General features: G+C 46.3%; 1 protein-coding gene across 1 annotated transcript in view; it reads left to right on the top strand.

Annotated features, from left to right (window-relative positions):
- Positions 1-14,942, top strand: part of Adamts2 (ADAM metallopeptidase with thrombospondin type 1 motif 2) — a 246,066-nt gene that overhangs the window by 139,938 nt on the left and 91,186 nt on the right. The window contains exon 4 of the mRNA XM_026414284.2: positions 4,504-4,706. Coding sequence (XP_026270069.2) covers positions 4,504-4,706 — 203 coding nt within the window. The remainder of the gene's footprint in view (positions 1-4,503; positions 4,707-14,942) is intronic.

Here is a 14,942-nt window from a genome sequence, read left to right as displayed (position 1 = left end):
ATGTAAGTGTGAGTGGGAAAGACTGTATGGCAAGAAAGGAAGCAAGAGACAAGCAGGGTCCAAGCTCACTCTTTTATAACAACCTATTCTCTGGGGAGCTAATCCAGTCCCTTGAGACCTGACCCCCTCTTTTGAGTTAGTCCCTTAAAGTTTCCACCATCTCAGTAATATTACTGAGAATAAGCTTCCTGTTTCTGAACCTTTGGGGGACAAGCCACATCCTAACCATAGCACCACTAGAACGATAAGGATCCTCCTCCTTAGTGTGCCAGTCAAATGGCTATTGGAGGTGACAGTCTCATCACTGTGAAGGGCTATGCATATGCCCTTGCTCCAGAGACCTGGACACTGAGGTTCCCAGGATACTGACAGATATAGCCCTCAGCCCACTAGCTCAGGGGGGCAGGCAGTACCCTTTGTTGTATGGGGCTATAAATTAGCCTGGCAGCCGTGACCCACTCATTCCCCTGGGTGGCACTTGCTTTGGGCTTCCCTGGACAGGAGCCCTGCTTTTCTTCAACACATCTTCTCCATGGTCTGTTGATCGGCTCCTTGACAGAGCCTTTCTTTTCCATTCTAGAAACTCTAAAACTGGGGATGGCTCTTGGATATGCCTCCTGCTGTGTGTCTCTTGCCCAAGACATGAGCAAACGGAGCCCCAGCTGCCATCTGGAAGTGTCTCCAAGCACAGGAAATGCCAGGAACTAAACATCTTTTTAGTTACCCAATTAAAAGATAGGATACTGGGGCTGGGGTTGTGGCTCAGTGGTGGAGCACTTGCCTAGCATGTGGGAGGCACTGGGTTCAATTCTCAGCAGCACATATAAATAAATAAAATAAAGGCATCAACAACTAAAAAAAATATTTTTTTAAAATAAAATGAAAGATATGATACTGTGCCAGACCCTTCCCTTAGGAGAGACTCAGCCTACCAGGACCAGTGACTTCTCCTTCTGGAGGTAGCTTCACAGAGAAGTGAGACTGAAGGCAGCAGTATCCCCCGCCTCAGCAGAAGATGGGCAGGACTGACAGCTCACTATTCAGCTGGCTCAGTAATGCAGGATGGAGAAAAGGGCCGTCTGAGCTCTGGGTCACTGTGGCTTAGCAGGCCTAGGCTGCAAGTTCATGGGAGCGCCCAGGGAAGTCAGAGATAGTGGCAAAGAGTCTGCTCCACCTGGCCTCGAAGGAACAAGTCTAGCAGAGGTCTTTAGACGAGGCAGGCAGCCCAGCACACGTGGACTGGTTCCAAAGGCCAACGTGAAGGTCAAGGGGATCACTAGGAAGCCGATCCAGGACCGTGCAGAAGCTTGCTGCTGGCCAGAGCTCCCTGCAGCAGGAATCCTGTGAGAGACAGGCATCCTGGGCTTTAGGGTCAAGCCCATGTGGGGAAAGTTGAGGTGGCACCCAGGATTGATGAGGCAGAATGTGCCTGCTGTGGGGAGCTTGACTACCAGGTCCCACGGGGACAGAGAAGAGCAGGAAGGCAGCTGGACCAGGCTCATGTACCCCCAGGCCTGGGGCACAACAGACCTTACTGACTTTGGGGCTGCTCCCTGTGTCCTGAATGAGACTGAGACTTCCAGGGACCAGACTACCTGGCAAGGCTCTCACCTGCCTGCTGCTCTCACCTGCTGACCTCAGGGGTCCTGTCTTTCTGTCTTTACCTGCTTTGCCATTGGGCCTTGGGGCTTGTCCACAGGAGCTGGGGAAGGAGGGAAGGAGAGTGTTCTAGAATATAATGTCCAAGGCACCCCCAAAATGATCATGATGAGAATAATGATGACAAAAATAACTATGCTTGAGATGAACTTGGCATTTCTAAAACATCTTTTTTTTTAAAAGCTTTGAGTGGACCTATAACATACAGTTTGGTTAGACACTATGCTCCTTGACAGAAGCAGCTTCAAGACTAGCCTTAGCCCAGCTCTGACCTGAGGGTGGCCCTGTGCTCCTCCTTAAGGGATATCTGGAGGGGATACTATATAGTGACCCAGGGGTTAGGATCAGGAGAGCACACTCTGAGGTCTTTTGGAGCCAGGAGGTCATCAGGGGTGGCAGGTAAGTGGCCCTATGTGTCCTATCTCCAGTCATGGTCCTCAATTCACAGCCCTGGGTTACACTGGGATGGCTTCATCTCCAAATTCCTCAAGAGAAACTGGATATTCTATCTTGTTTTTAATGTGAAATCTCCCAGTTTTCAAATACTGTCAACCAAATAAGGCATCCCCCCCCTTCCCCCAATAAGGTATTTTTAAAATACCACATGGTCTTAATGAGCACCTCTGTGGTCTGGTTTTGCCCCCACGGGCTGCCCATCCATGACCCTTAGCTTGATAGGGGCAGAAGGGAATGTCCAGCTTCTTCCCCAGGGAAAGACTTTTTCTATGGAAATTACCATCTTTCTGTTTCCCAAGGTGGTTCTGAAGGTGAGCTGTCCCTGCTCGTTGAAAATGCAAAGAAATAAATGTATAAAAATAGAGGAGCAATCCCTCAATTCTTCTGTCAGGTTTAAGTCCCCAGCGTCTCCTCTGGGAGCAGCAGGGATGGCCCTGAATCATCTCCAGGCAGCTGAGTGGAGCACTGAGCTCTGCACGGGCACTGCCTGCAGGGCTCCCAGCCCCTTCCCTGACCCTGGCACAGCCCTGGGCAGCACCAACGTGTGTATGTATGTGTGTGCTTGCATTGTGTGCACATGTGTGTGTATGTGCATGTAGGTGTGTGCCTGCACATGTATGTGGATTGTGCCGGGACTCCAAGGACCCAAGAAGGCATGGGAACCCAAGCAGCAGCTGCTCAGTCCTGGCCCCAACTTGTTCTTTTTCTAGTCAAAGCCGGCACCTTTGCTTCTCACCTCCTGTCTTTTCATTCTTGGTCTGGCCCACAACCAAGCTGCAGACGTACCTCTGACTAAGTCAGTTCATCTTGTCTGAAGCAGGAAGCAGAGTTTAAGGAAAGAGCTTCTGGCAGAGAGTCAGCCATGCTGGGGTTCTGTCAGTCTCCTCATCTGTCAAATGGGGACAGTAATTTGTACTGAAGATGCCTGTTGCACTCTTTGAGGAGATGAATACTGGGGGCCAATTTGGGGGAGTGGGCCCCCAAACCAGGCTGCCTCATATCTCCCTGAGTGGCCAAGTTCCCTTGAGAGGCCCGGTTCCACCTCCAGAGCCTGTCTTGTGCCACCTTGACATGGAAGAAGTGCCCATACCTGTCTGGGGAATGTGGTAGATAAGAGGCAATAGGGATAAGTGACAGAGTTGTTCTGGAAGATTCTTTATAGACAATGTTTCAGGGATGTCAACAGCTGAGCAGGGCTCTTGGTACCCACTCTAGCTAAAGCTAGGGCCTGGACATCACCCTCAGTGTGGATGATGTCACCTGCGGCTCTGGTTCTTCTCAGGGCAGGAATCACTGAGTGTCACTGAGAAGCACAACCTGGCTTGGACAGAGACCTGTGCAGCAGGGCAGGGGTGAAAGGGATGGGGCTTCCCAGACAGGGGCACGGGGACTCAGTGGGCAGCATACAGTGTGGTCTGCAGCTGCCATCAATGCTGATGGTTGGCCTCGTCAGTCTGGCTGTGACCCTAAGAGGTGAGGGCAGGGGAGGACTGAGAACTGGAGCACTGGTCACATTTAGACCCAGTGGGGAAGTAGATGGGAACAAAAGCAGAAGCCACAGCTTTGCAGACAGTGGGACACCATCTGAGGCCCTGAACTTGATGGAGCTCCAGGTCCTGGACTCTGTAGCTGAGACCCCTCAGGCCCTTACCCCCATCCGGGCTGTTGCTCATTGCCTGGTGCTAACTCTTTAGGGGCAGGAGGTCGGGGCCTGCTGTGGGGAGCTATCATGAGGAGCTCGTGTTGGTCCCTGCACAATTCATTGAGCACCAGGGGCTGACTGAAGAGTGGGGTGGGGGACATCTACCTGGTCCCTTTAGTGGAGGACTGAGCAGAAAGCTCTTGGAGGGGAGCCAGGCTGGAGGAAATGCGGTAGAACACATACTGCTGGGGTGAGGCCTACGTTTCCTCAGTTATAACAGAGGTCAGGGACACCTGGGACATCAGCCGTTGGGTAGTAGGCCAGCCCTTTGAGCGTGTGTTAGTGTATGTGGGTGGAGAGAGCTGGCTGTGCAGGTGACACTGCTGGCCTCAGATGCTGGGTGCCAGCCCTGGGCTCCCCAGTCTGTCATAGTCTCAGGAGGACACCGTGGCCCTCACTGTGGCGGGAGTTACTGCCAGGTGCTAGCCAAAGAGTTGGCCCTAAAGCCTCTGAGGCGGTTGGTTTGAGTGCGGCTGAGTCTGAGCCAGCTTGGCATATCACTACAGCCCCTCTCTAGACCTCAGTTTGTTCTTCTGCTAAATGGGGGCAACAATGCCCTTGATGATGATGATGATGATGTTGCTGGCACTTGGCTGGAGTTGAGCTGCATCCAGTGGAGTCTCGTCCTGCTGTGATGTTCCCGGTGAGCCCGGCCTGCCGCTGATGATAATGTCCTATCCCTGTAGGGGCCTCCCTGGGCAACTTGGATAGCCTCAGCCAAGCGCTGGGAGTCTTGGAGGAGCAGGTCAACAGCTCCAGGAGGAGGGCACGAAGACACGCTGCCGATGACGACTACAACATTGAAGTCCTGCTGGGTGTGGACGACTCTGTGGTTCAATTCCACGGGAAGGAGCACGTGCAGAAGTACCTGCTGACGCTCATGAACATCGTAAGTGGGGCCGGCTCATGAACATCGTAAGTGGGGCCGGGTGTGTTAGTGCGAGGCCGGAGTCAGAGCAAGGACATGGGGGCGTGGAGTGGGGGCATCATGGGCGGGGCAAGACTGCAGGTGGCGCCTGAAGAAGAGTCTGCTCAACTTTCTGTGCCAGACTGTTAAGTTTTTTCCACTTGAAGCTGAAAGCAAGGACCATCCTCAACAGGGAGGCTTTCTGGGTCCACAGGTGAGAAAAGTTGAGCATCCCATCCACCTCCCTGCATCTCAGGCTTCTTGTCCGCAGGTAGGGATGATTCTGACTTGGCAAGGCTGATGACAAGCTTAAGCAGTTTTTCCCACACTCCAATCATTTGTGTATCTTTTATAAAAAAAAATTTTAATGATTGCCATTTTTAAAATTTAAAATTATTTTAAAAAGAAATCTCACTTCATCTAAGAAATAATCTTAAGGTAAAATCCAAAATGACCTATTCAATGCCAGCTAGATAGTTCTGCATTCGGCCGGCCCTCAAGACAGAGCTTTGGCCCACTTTCTGCCAAAAATGGAGATGAGTGGTGTTAGATAGGAGGACAGACAGACAGACACTGATCAGAGGCTCCTCCTTGAAGCAGTCAGAAGAACTGAAGGTTAAAGAGGGAATCACTTTCTTCCTGTGACTCTGGGCTATTTAATAGGGGTGTCACATAAGTCTTCTCAGTACCTGCCTCTTGTGTGTTTATTGTTGAGGTTACAGAGTCACCCCCACACATTCCATGCCTCATGTCCTTTAGGAGGTACAAGATGTTGATCAGTATGCAGGTGTGGAAACCTTTCCTCTCTCTGCTTGGTGCTGATCAAGCTACTGTGGGGACATGGGGCACCCAGACTTCAAACTGCAGGCTCTGGGGAAGCTGGGTTAAGCTTTTCAGCTCTCCCTCTCACTGGGGCTGGCTCTTCTGAACACTGCTAAGAGACTAGGGATGGGAGGGAGGATGGGGCATGGCTTTGAACAGGAGTTGAAAGGGTAGAGTGTTGGTGCGGAACAGGGTGATTGGTGGTTGGTGGGGTGGAAGCCTGGGCGGATGGGGAGTTCTAAAGTAGCCTAAATGTTATCATGAATGAGATCTAATACAAGTCTAGCCCAAGCAGGCAGTAAAGGGCAGAGGGATCTTCTCGGGGCCTACTGCTTAGCTCTGCTTTCTAGGGCCAGGTGGTGAACCTTTGGGAACCCAGTTGGCACAGTGTCCCCAAGGTGTTGATGAAAGATGCATCAGGGAGGACGTGAGTGAGCTGAACCTTGGAGGGAGAGACTTTTGCCCACGTGTTCACCTCCCTCCTCTCCTGCCTTCGATGAGCAATTGACAACCAGCCCTCAATCTTCTCAACTGCAAAGCGGTGCTAAAGTCCTCTGTATTTGTACAGTGCATTTTATTTTTTAGAGTGCCCTTAATCTTATATTAATTTTGAAAAGTTCCTTTAATGTAATAATAATAACAATAATTACTCCAATTATTAGCTCCAGTTTGTGGCTGTGTGCGAGCCTGTTCTAGGTACTTATTATGCAATATGTTAGGATATCTTCACCATGAGTCCATAAGACTGGTAGATAAAAAATCTTTGTGTTCAGTATATGTGTTCTTCCTCAAGGGATTCTACTGCCTTCCCACCCAGTGGGAAAAAGGACTGTACTTGGCATAGAGTCTTGGCCCTACCTTTTCCAGGTGTGTCATTGGGAATGCTGCCCCAGTTCTCCAAGCCTTGGTTTTTTCATCTTTAAAATGGGCCAGTAATTTCCATCTTGGGCATTGTAGTGAGGATGTAATGAGAAAGGGAGATGGATGTGTTTTTTTAGTCTGTAAATAAGGTGACATGTTTTTCGGTCTCTAGGTAAAATGCGTTTTGCTAACGTGACAGCAACAATATTTGATTTAATAACAGCACACAAAGAACCATTCTTAAGAAGTCCACCAGGGACTCTGCCTGAAGATGGGGGTATCCAGGGTGAGTTTTTCCTGAGACATAATGAAGCACATCTTCCTTTTCCCTGGTAGGGAGTGTTCTTGTGTCATAGAGAGCTGGTTGGAGGAAGTCTAAAACTTTCTCTTTTTGCAGTGAATGTCAGTGTATTTATTCACACTCCTATGATCCAACTGGACCTCTGTTTTGGATAATGGGCCAGAGTTTTTAGAGGATCATGAGAAATATAAAAATTATTAAATCAAAATGAGCTTTATCATAATGAACAACAAAAAAAAAAAAGGATTTTTGGAGCTAAATCCAAGAAGTTAAGAAATGGGAGTAGGAGCTTATCTTTTTTCTGTTTCACACAGATGTGCATTTATTTATTCAGCAACTGTTCATTGAATGTGTACTTGTCCTAGGCACAGCAGTGAGTCCTTCAGAGAAACAGGGGCATGGTAGAGAGGCCTGGGGCTCTGGGGGGCAGGGGGGAGTTTTTTTCTATTCTGAGCTGAGCTCCACCTGCCACAGCAAGAGCACAGTGTGGATAAGGGAGATAAGGTTCGGATCAGCTGGGAGCATGGCGTTGCCCTGACAATTAATACCCTGTGTCCTCATTGAGAGCGCGTGCACACCAGGGAAGAGAGAGGATATAAGACAAGTGGGACCCTTGGGTGGTCTTGGGCCTGATTTAAAGCATGCAGGACCCTTTGGTGACCTTAGGGAGGAAGGGCATTGAAGAAGGATAACTATTTGAGAAAAGGATGACCTTGTAGAACATTGTTGTCTCAAAGAGGTTTCTGTAGTGACATAAGTGCTCTCATTCTGTCCTGTCCAGTGTGATAGCCACTGGCCACACTGGCTCTTGAGCACTTGAAATGTGGCTGGTACAAATGAAAAAGTGAATTTAATTTAAATTATGTTTCCAACATAATTTTAATTTTTAAATTTTGATTGTGATAAAATATCCACACAGGCATCATCTTCACCATTTTTAAGGTTCAGTGGTGTTAAGTGCATTACATTGTTGCGCATCTCTTACCACCATCCATCCCCAGAGCTCTTTTCATCTTATAGAACAGAGACTCTGTATCCATTTGTGTTAGTCAGCTTATTGTCACTGTGATTAAAATACCTGACAAGAATAACTTAGAAGAGGAAAAGTTTATTGGGGGCTCATGGTTTAGAGGTCTGAGTCCATGGTGGGCCAACTCCATTGCTGTGGAGAGGCAGAACACCATGGCAGAGGGCATGGCAGAGGAAATTGCTCAGGTGATGGCAGTCAGGAAGCAGAGAGAGAGAAAGGGAGACAGGTTTAAGGAGCCAGGGACAAGATATAACCCCCAAGGGCATACCTGCTCCCCAATGATCTGCTTCTTCCAAGTGCACCCCATCTGCCTACACTTACCATCCTGGAGTCCGTTCATTATAAATCCATTAAATGGATTAATCCATTGATGAAATTACAGCTCTCATAATGTAATCATTTCATCTCTGAGCATTCCTGCATTGACTAACTAACACATGAGATTTTGAGGGGCCTCCTGTCCAATCCATAGCACACTAACTACCCATCTCCTCTTCCTCCCCTCGGCTCCTGGCAACCACTGCTCTACTCTCTGTCTGTCTGAATTTGACCACTCTAGGTCCATCATGTAAGTGAAATCTTGCCATATTTGTTGTTTTCTGACTGGCTTATTCATGTAGCATGATATCCTCAAGGACATCCATGTCGGAACATGTGCCAGAATTTCGTTACTTTTTAAAGTTGAATAATATTAAATTGAATGTATGGACCATATTTTATCTATCCATCCCTCCACTGATGGACAGTTGGGTGGCATCCACCTTTTGGCTATAGTGAGTAATGCTGCAGACATGGCTGTATGAATATCTGTTCAAGGTCCTGTTTTCCATTCTTTGGGGTCTATACCCTAAAGTGGAAATGCTGAATCATGTGATAATTCTACGTTTGACGTTTTGAGAAACCACCAAACTGATTTCCTCAGCCACTGCATCATTTTATATTCCCACCAACAGTGCACAAGGGTTCTGGCTTTTCCACATCTGCATAACACTTGTTCTTTTTGTAGTAGCCATCCTAACTGGAAATTTATTTGCAGTTAATTTGTGCTTAGATTTAAATTGCCAGCGTGGCCAGTGTCAACTCTGTTGGGACAGTGGAGTTCTGGAAGACATTTGTACAGTGGGAATGCTTCCTGTGTCCTCTCTCTGAACTTGAACTTAGCCACCATATATTAAACAGCAGCACGGGGTGTGTGGGCCTCAAATCAAATCCCAAGTGGCCTTTGGAGGCCTGGCCAGTAGCTTGTCATATTCCTCATGTAAGTTCACAGCTGGTCTTAGGGCCTCCCAGGGCTGGAACCAAAGTAACAACACAGAAGGACAGATGTGGCAGTCGCTTCCCTGGGCTGTGTTCCAAGTGCGGCATTTGGTTGATTCTAATAGCAGGCAGGGTCAGGATTGGGGGCCGCCCCACAGGGCAGGCATGCATGACTGCTGAGGAAGGCCATTGAACTATGGGAGAAGGATCTAGTAGGGGTTTCAATGGTGGGGACCCAGGATATAGACTGAAGAGGAGAGGCTAAGGTGAATGGGATGTATGCATAGCGCCCCCTTGGCAGTTCTTAGATTCCCTCATTGTCCAGGGTGATTTCTACCTGAAGGTCTCCCTTTGGGATCACTCTGTGGACAGAGTGTAGGCTGGGGTGAGGGTCCTGGTATGGCACAGACAATCCAGGCATATAAAATATCTACATTTTACCCTCTACTGCCCAGTCTCCCATGCAGCTAATTTAGGACCATGTGGCTAGTTTTGTGTAGTGGTCTATATAATGTCACTAAGTGCTACTATGTGCCATTCATCTCTTTTCCTGCCACCATAGCCTCGGGCACTACATGTCTCATTAGGTGCAGCTACAGTACAGCTTAGAGCCACCCAAACAACACTGGACCGTGATGTGAGCAAGGAGACATACATCAATGCCTTTATTGTGTTAAGCGACTAAGATGAGGTGGATTCCTTGTTATTGCAGCATAACCCAACTTATTCTGTTTAATACCTCTGGCTCCCATCCACATGGATATCCAATGTTTATTGGGAGTCTGCTGTACATTAGGTAAGGGCTACTGCAGTGAGCAAGACAGGGCACAATTCCTGTTACCATGGGCTTGTCTTGGAGTGAGGGGACAGAGACAATATTTAAGCAAAAAACAAGTGAAATCATTTCAGATAATAATAAATGCAAGGAAGGAAATAAATAAACAAGAGTTGGGGAAGATGGAGATGAGGGAGTGGGTTCTCAGGAAATACCACTGGAGCTGAGACTGATAATAACAGAATTGTGGGAAGAGGTGGGATAAACTGTTCCAGGTGGAGGGTATAGGTGGGCACAAAGGCCCTGAGGCAGGAAAGAGGTCAACACATTTGAAGAAATGGGAAAAGACTGGTGTGGTAAGCAAGGGCCACAAACTAAAGAAAGAGCTCTAGGTGATCAAGGCTAGTCACCAGGGTCTTCTAGACATGGAGAGGGAATTGGATGTGATTACAAGGCAGTGGGAAGTGTCTAGAGTACTGCTTCCTTTCTGCATTCACAGGCAAAGCATGTTATTCTGCCTTTTCATAGGAAAACGAAAACTGGTCAGTCTGCCCCTCTCTTCATCTCAGCCCCACTGGAGGGTACTGAGCTCCTCATGGGCAACACCTGAGCATAGAAAGGTTCTCCTGGTATTTGGACTCCCCGCCCCTACCAACTCACTGTCAAGCTCGGCTTCCTTCTTCCTTAAATCCTTTTCTTCCTTAAAGTAATATTTTTTAAAAGCATTACAATGTTTTATATTTAATACAGATAATATAATACTTTTGCTACAAAATTGAAATCGATTCATAGAGGTATGCCCGTATTTTCTTCTAGCAATTACTGTCTACTATTTAACAATTTCTAACTGTGCTATATGACTATAATGTTCTTTCTATGTATAACTATTTTTATGAATGTCCATATAACAAAACTGATTTTCCTTTTAGAGGTCAGATGGACCACTAACTATTACATCATTATAGGTGAATCTTTTGCTCATCCTTAATTATCCTCTTAAACTGAGTTCCTAAAAGTGGATCCCCTGATCAACGCGTATGCACATTTTAAAGCTTTCTATACCAGAAAGTTCTCTGTTGTGGTCTTATCTAATTATCCTCCATGGAACGAAGGTCTGTCTTTCTATCTGCTTAAACCATTGAATCCTTTAAAAATGGAGTAATTTAATAGTTACAACTGAGGTATACTTTTTTGTTATAAGTTGTATTTATTTGATGGTAATACAATTGAATTTTTTAAAATATGTATATTTTGAACCAGATTATTTCATTTTTGGTATTTGACTTATTCTTGTCCTTTTCAACTTTCATAGTTCAAATAAAATACTTATTCTATTTTAGTTTCTTTTTTTCTGAATCTCTGAAGGGTCATTATATTCAAATAGGTTAACCTTTTGTCTGTTGTAGGTGTTGCAGACATTTTCCGGTTTTGTTGTTTGACTTTTGTTTTGCTTGGGATAGTTTTTGATGGCTTACTTTTTTTTTTTTTAATGGTGTATTATTGGACACTTCCTGTCATCTCCAGAAATTAATCTGAAACTTTGCTCAGCTTGTTCCCGGTAGTAACACCCATTGTCACAAGAGAATTTTCTGAGTTCTTGCCCCTCACTAAGCACCTCATCATTCTTTCCACACCTGTGTTCAACCACAGCCACCCAATACCCAGAAGTAAGAGGAAGGAAAGAGGGATATTCAAAGGGGCCGATATACTTATGTGTGATCTATTATTGGTTCACACAGCCTCTGGCTGCCACAAAAATCAGTATATTACCAGTGACCCTCTACTTGGGGAACACTGGCCTATAGGCATAGAGCTGGCACAGTACAAAATAAAAATACCATATCTCTTATTCAAAGCACAGGGGAGAAATTCCATAAAAGGCATATATTAAGCCTTTTCCTTCTTTCTTCAGTGGTTTGGTCAGCTTTTGCCTTGCTTTGCAAAAGAACCACATAAAGGAGGAAGAGTTTCAGAGGTTCAGTCCATGGTTAGCTGACTCCATAGCTCTGGGTACGAGATGAGGCCGACATCATGGCAGGAGGGCAACGTGGAAGAAAGCAGCTCAGGACATGGCAGTCAGGAAACAGAGAGAGCTCTGCTCACCAGGGACAAAATATAAACCCCAAAGTCACAACCACAGTGATCTACTCCCTCTTCCCACACTCTGCTTGTCTACAGTCACCACCCCGTTAATCCATAAGTGGATTAGCCCAGTGTTCAAACCACCTCACCAGGGAAGGTGGCCAAGAATTGTTCCACTCCAGTGCTGTTTCTCTCATTACCTGGCTTGGGGGGGTGCATGTGAGGCTCACCTCTGTAAGACACAGGCTTTGGCTAGCCACTTATCAGACGTGTCTCCTCGCTGCCAGCCCTGATGGGCTGGCTACCACCATGCCCTGCCTTGAGATGCCGTGAGGCACACATACCTGACGGTCCTGGATCTGGTGGCAGGGTGAGGAGCGGGGAGCTGAGTCCTGGAGATTGGGACCCGAGGTATGCTAAGGTCCCCAGGATGTACTCCATTGTCCTATTAGATTTCACTTACAAAACACAAATCCATAGCTAAAACAATGAAGTATTTCAGAACCACAGCTCTGGAGCACAAAGCTCTCAGTATGGGGCCCTTCACTCTTCTGTCAATAAAGTGTCCCTGCCAATGCAGGATCTTGAACCCTGAGCTCTGACCTTGCAGCCCATAAGACTACCACATGTTCTATGGATACGCTCTGTGCATCCCACCTTGGGGGGTCCCCTTTTCCAGAGAAGGGTTGAAGGTACTGCCCTTATTGTCTACTATTTAACAATTTCTAACTGCACTACATGACTATAATATACTTTCTATGTATAACTATTTATATGAATGTCCGTCTAACAAAACTGATTTTCCTTTTAGAGGTCAGATGGACCACTAACTATTACATTGCTATAGGTGAATCTCTTGCTCATTCTTGATTATCTTCTTAAACTGAGTTCCTAAAAGTGGATTCCCTGGTCAACAGGTATGCACATTTTAAAGCTTCCCCAGCCTCTACTCGGCCATGTCCGGCACACCTTGGAGGTACACACCAAAGCTACCTCCACTCCTGCCTTTTTGCCCAGATAATGAAAGCTGAACCTGACAGGTTTCTGGGTGTGTTCTAAGTCTGGGGCTGTCTGTGAGCCAGTAGCCCAGTCCTCTGAGGCCCCCTTTACTGATTTTTTTTTTTTGTTCTCCCACAGCCATAATCCTCAGAGTTGCTGACAAACCCAGATGAATCCAGTCTCCTTGGGCTCACTGGCCCTTAGCTTAGTCAGAAAAGCTGGGACTCCTTAGGGATTCTGTTAATCAATTTTCTGTTGCTAGAATGAAATACTTAGGGTCAGGAACCTTTTAAACAAAAGAAGTTTATTTAGTTCACAGTTCTGGTGGTTCAAAGACATGGTACCAGCATCAGCCCAGCTCCCCTGAGGACCTCATGGTGGGTGACATTGCAGTGACAGGAGAGCCTAAGAAAGGGAGAGATCATGGGGTGAGATAGGAAGAGAGAGAGAGAGAGAGAGAGAGAAAGAGAAAGAAATTATACACAATGAAACTTTTGTATAATTAGAAGGAGTGCACTCTAAAATAATGATAGAAAGTGTGCAATAGTGAATACATATACCAGTAACAGTTGTTCATCATCATTTTTAAGCGTTATATACCTTACATGATCATATGTGCCTCACTTGTGTACACGGACCCCACAGTAGATTGTTTACACCAGCGACAGGTAAGTAAGGTGCTGGGGATATCAGGTCCCTGTAATATCACTAAGCAGTGGGAGTTTTTAAGTTCCATCATCATCTTAGGAGAACTTCTAAGAGGAATCTGTCATTGGCCAAGGCATTGGCACGAGAGGTGTGACTGTCATGTGTTTTATGTGCATTTTAAAATGGAAAAATCTCTGCCAAGATTCCAAGAAATAGAAAACTTGGGCCCGAGGCTGACACTTCTTTTATGGCTTGTCATTTAACTGGATCTCTAATTCTTCTGTGCAAACCTAGGGCCTTAGTGTTTTGCTTAGATCTCAGGATCCCAAAGAACTGTCTGCTTGAACCACTGGTCTACTTGGACCCTTGTACAAGTAAATCAGACCACTATGGTATGTGACACAGACCCTCATAAGGCCCATGTTTGGCCCATTGCTACTGGGAATATCAGGCCCTCCTGGAGCCATGGAGGCACCGTACAGGTGTGAAACATCTCTCCCCGAAGTGCCACCTTTTTTGCATGGCATACATTTAAAGACATTATTTTAGATTAAGTTTAGACATATTACTGTGTTAAGGCAAATTTTTTTTTAAAGAGAGAGAGAGAGAGAATTTTAATATTTATTTTTTAGTTTTCGGCGGACACGACACAACATCTTTGTTTGTATGTGGTGCTGAGGATCGAACCCGGGCCGCACGCATGCCAGGCGAGCGCGCTACCGCTTGGGCCACATCCCCAGCCCCTTAAGGCAAAATTTGCATGGATTTCTCAAGATAAACTGGACATTCCAAAGCAGGGTTGGCAAACTGTAGTCCAAAGACCCTTCCACTGTTTTTGTAAATAAAGTTTTATTGAAACATAACCACATCTATTCATTTATGAACTGCCTGTGATCACTTTTGTGTTACAACCACAGATTCAGAGTTGGGACAGAGATCATATTAGTCCACAAACCTGCAAATATTCACTATTTTTATAGGTGCTATCATAATTTAAAGAAATCTCTTTGTGTGAGGTGCAATGGTACATGCCTGTAATACCAGCACCTAAGGCAGGAAGATTGCAAGTTTGAGGCCAGCCTAGGCAATTTAGTGAGATCCTGTCTCAAAAGGAAGAAAAACTGCAAAAGGCTGGGGATGTATCTCAGTGGTACAGTTCTCTGGGTTCAATCCTGAGTACCACCAAAACAAAACAAAAACTTGCTTAGTGCCCACCTTGAACTATGTCCCAGTCCTGTAAGTGAGCATTTGTGTTGTGCTCTATCAGCGCCCATGGGTGTACATATTAAGGTGGCTCTGAGCATACAATGTTCACTAATGTGCACTAGCTGTGGCGTCAGAAACAACTTGGTTTTAGTACTTGCCTTTATCTATTTTGCAAAGTTTCCCTCCCCTGAACTTGATATTCTCATCTTTAAACACTCTCTGAACTTCTGCAAAGGT

The sequence above is a fragment of the Urocitellus parryii genome, chromosome 1, assembly GCF_045843805.1.
Source record: "Urocitellus parryii isolate mUroPar1 chromosome 1, mUroPar1.hap1, whole genome shotgun sequence".
In the NCBI taxonomy this organism is placed as follows: Eukaryota; Metazoa; Chordata; class Mammalia; order Rodentia; family Sciuridae; genus Urocitellus; species Urocitellus parryii.
This window is presented reverse-complemented; position numbering and strand designations above follow the sequence as displayed.